This window comes from Dipodomys ordii, unplaced genomic scaffold (genome assembly GCF_000151885.1).
Source record: "Dipodomys ordii isolate 6190 unplaced genomic scaffold, Dord_2.0 Scaffold17, whole genome shotgun sequence".
In the NCBI taxonomy this organism is placed as follows: Eukaryota; Metazoa; Chordata; class Mammalia; order Rodentia; family Heteromyidae; genus Dipodomys; species Dipodomys ordii.
The window spans coordinates 15,447,762-15,449,706 of record NW_012267233.1 but is presented as its reverse complement, the minus strand read 5'-3'; the positions used below and the strand labels follow the sequence as shown (position 1 = coordinate 15,449,706).

Here is a 1,945-nt window from a genome sequence, read left to right as displayed (position 1 = left end):
CACACCCCAGCTGCGGGAGCGGGCTGTGTGCGGGCACCACCGGCCACCCGCGCCACAAGAAAAGCCCACGACGCTCACGGCTTCCGTGCGTGCGCGCGAGAGCCTCCAGAGCCGCAAACGGCGTCGGAACCAAGCCGCCAAGCCTTACCTCAGCGCTCGGATGCTTAAAAGTATCTAAAAATAGCAGCTCCATGGACGAGTCCACCGCCATGTTTGCCGCTGGCTAGGGTAAGGGGAGCACTTCCGGGGCAACGCTCCAACCTGGAAGGCAGCGGTCCTGCCGCGGGAGAAACGACAGCACTTCCGGTGATCGGCGCGCTCGCGCCGCACGCCTCCACCTATCCCGACGCGCCTTGCCGCCGGAAGTCGCTGACCCGGCCCTCTCCAGCGCGGCGCTGGGCGCTCCCGCACGACAGCGAGAACGAGGAAGGGGGAGGGGGAAGTGGGCTACGGAGTCACCAGCGGTCCAAACGCCGTGGTGGAAGCGCGGTACCCTGCCATGCCGGTCTCGGAGGCGGTGGGTGGAGCCGGCTTTGGTTGTGTGAAGGAGAGGGGCACACCCCCAACTCGGGGAACCTGGGCCCCTTTTGTCCCTCCCCACAAAGAAAATGTCCAGTTTGAGAAGCAAAAACAGATGGCTTGAGTGAATCTGAAAACACATTATTTTTAAAAAGAAGAAACTTGTCTCAGTAAACCAGACTTTGTTTTCTCATCAGTAAAACGTGAAAAACTGCGGGCTGGCCGCCGGTGGCTCAGGCCTGTGATCCTAGCCACTCAGGAGGCCGAGATCTGAGGATCGCGGTTCAAAGCCAGCCCGGGCAGCAAAGTCCGCGAGGCTCTTAACTCCAATGAACCACCAGAAAATCGTTAGTGAGGCTACAGATCACAGTGGTAGAGCGCTAGCCTTGAGCTGAAGAACTCAGGGACAGCACCCAGGCTGACTTCAAGCTTCAGAACCAGCACCAAAAAAGAAAAAAAAGAAAGGAACAATACCTAACCCATCGCTGATGATGAGGAGTATAACAAATAAAATTCAAAGAATTGTATAAGTGAAAGTTCATGAATATACAAAGAAAGTAAAGTGAAAAAAGGTTTCTCTCAAATATTAAAGAGAGAGCGTCTGAATTGTCACAAGTCCTTGGGAGAATACTTTGGAAATAGCAAATAAAATTGTAATATTCTCTCTCTCTCTCTCTCCCTCTCTCCTTTTTCTCCCTCCGTCTCTTTCTTTCTCTCTCTCCCACCTGCTGATTTTTAACTGTTCTTGCCAGAAAGTAACCAACATATTTCACATATTTCCCCTGTCTCTCTCGGTGTCTCTATCTTTGCCCCTCTCTCCCTCTGGCTCTCCCACCCTCCTTCCCTCTCCCTCTTCCATCTCCCTCCCTCTCTCTCCTCTTTCTCCCTCTCTTTCTCTCTCTCCCACCTGCTGAGTTTTTAACAGTTCTTGCCAGAAAGTAACCAACATCTCTCTCCTGCTGATTTTTTAACTGTTCTTGCCACAAAGTAACCAACATATTTCACATATTTCCCCCTCCATGTGTGTCTCTGTCTATCTCTGCCCCTCTCTCCCTCTCCTTCTCTCCCTCCCTCTCTGTCTCCCTTCCTCCCTTTCCCCCTCCATCTCCTCCTTCCCCTCCCTCCCTCTCTCTCTCATGTGTCCATGCACATGTTGTACTGGGAGCTTACAGGCCCTTAGTTTTTTCTACTCAATGCTAGCACTCAGTCACTTGAACTACAACTCTACTTCTAGATTTTGGTGTTTTAATTGGATGAGTCTTACAGACTTTCCTGGCCAGACTAATTTGTAACCACAAATCTCAGATCTCAGCTTCCTGAGTAGCTAGGATTACAAGCATGTGCCACCAGGACTTGGTTGTTCATGTTCTTCAGTTTAATTTTTTTTTTTTTTTTTTGTCGGTCATGGGGCTTGAACTCTGGGCCT

The 1,945-nt window shown here is 51.4% G+C and overlaps 1 protein-coding gene across 1 annotated transcript in view; it reads right to left on the bottom strand.

Moving 5' to 3' along the window:
• Positions 1-293, bottom strand: part of Kiaa1429 (KIAA1429 ortholog) — a 75,297-nt gene extending 75,004 nt beyond the window's left edge. Inside the window, exon 1 of the mRNA XM_013012402.1 lies at positions 149-293. Within this exon, the coding sequence (XP_012867856.1) occupies positions 149-211 (63 nt within the window). The 5' untranslated portion in view covers positions 212-293. The remainder of the gene's footprint in view (positions 1-148) is intronic.
• Between the last annotated feature and the right edge of the window lie 1,652 nt (positions 294-1,945).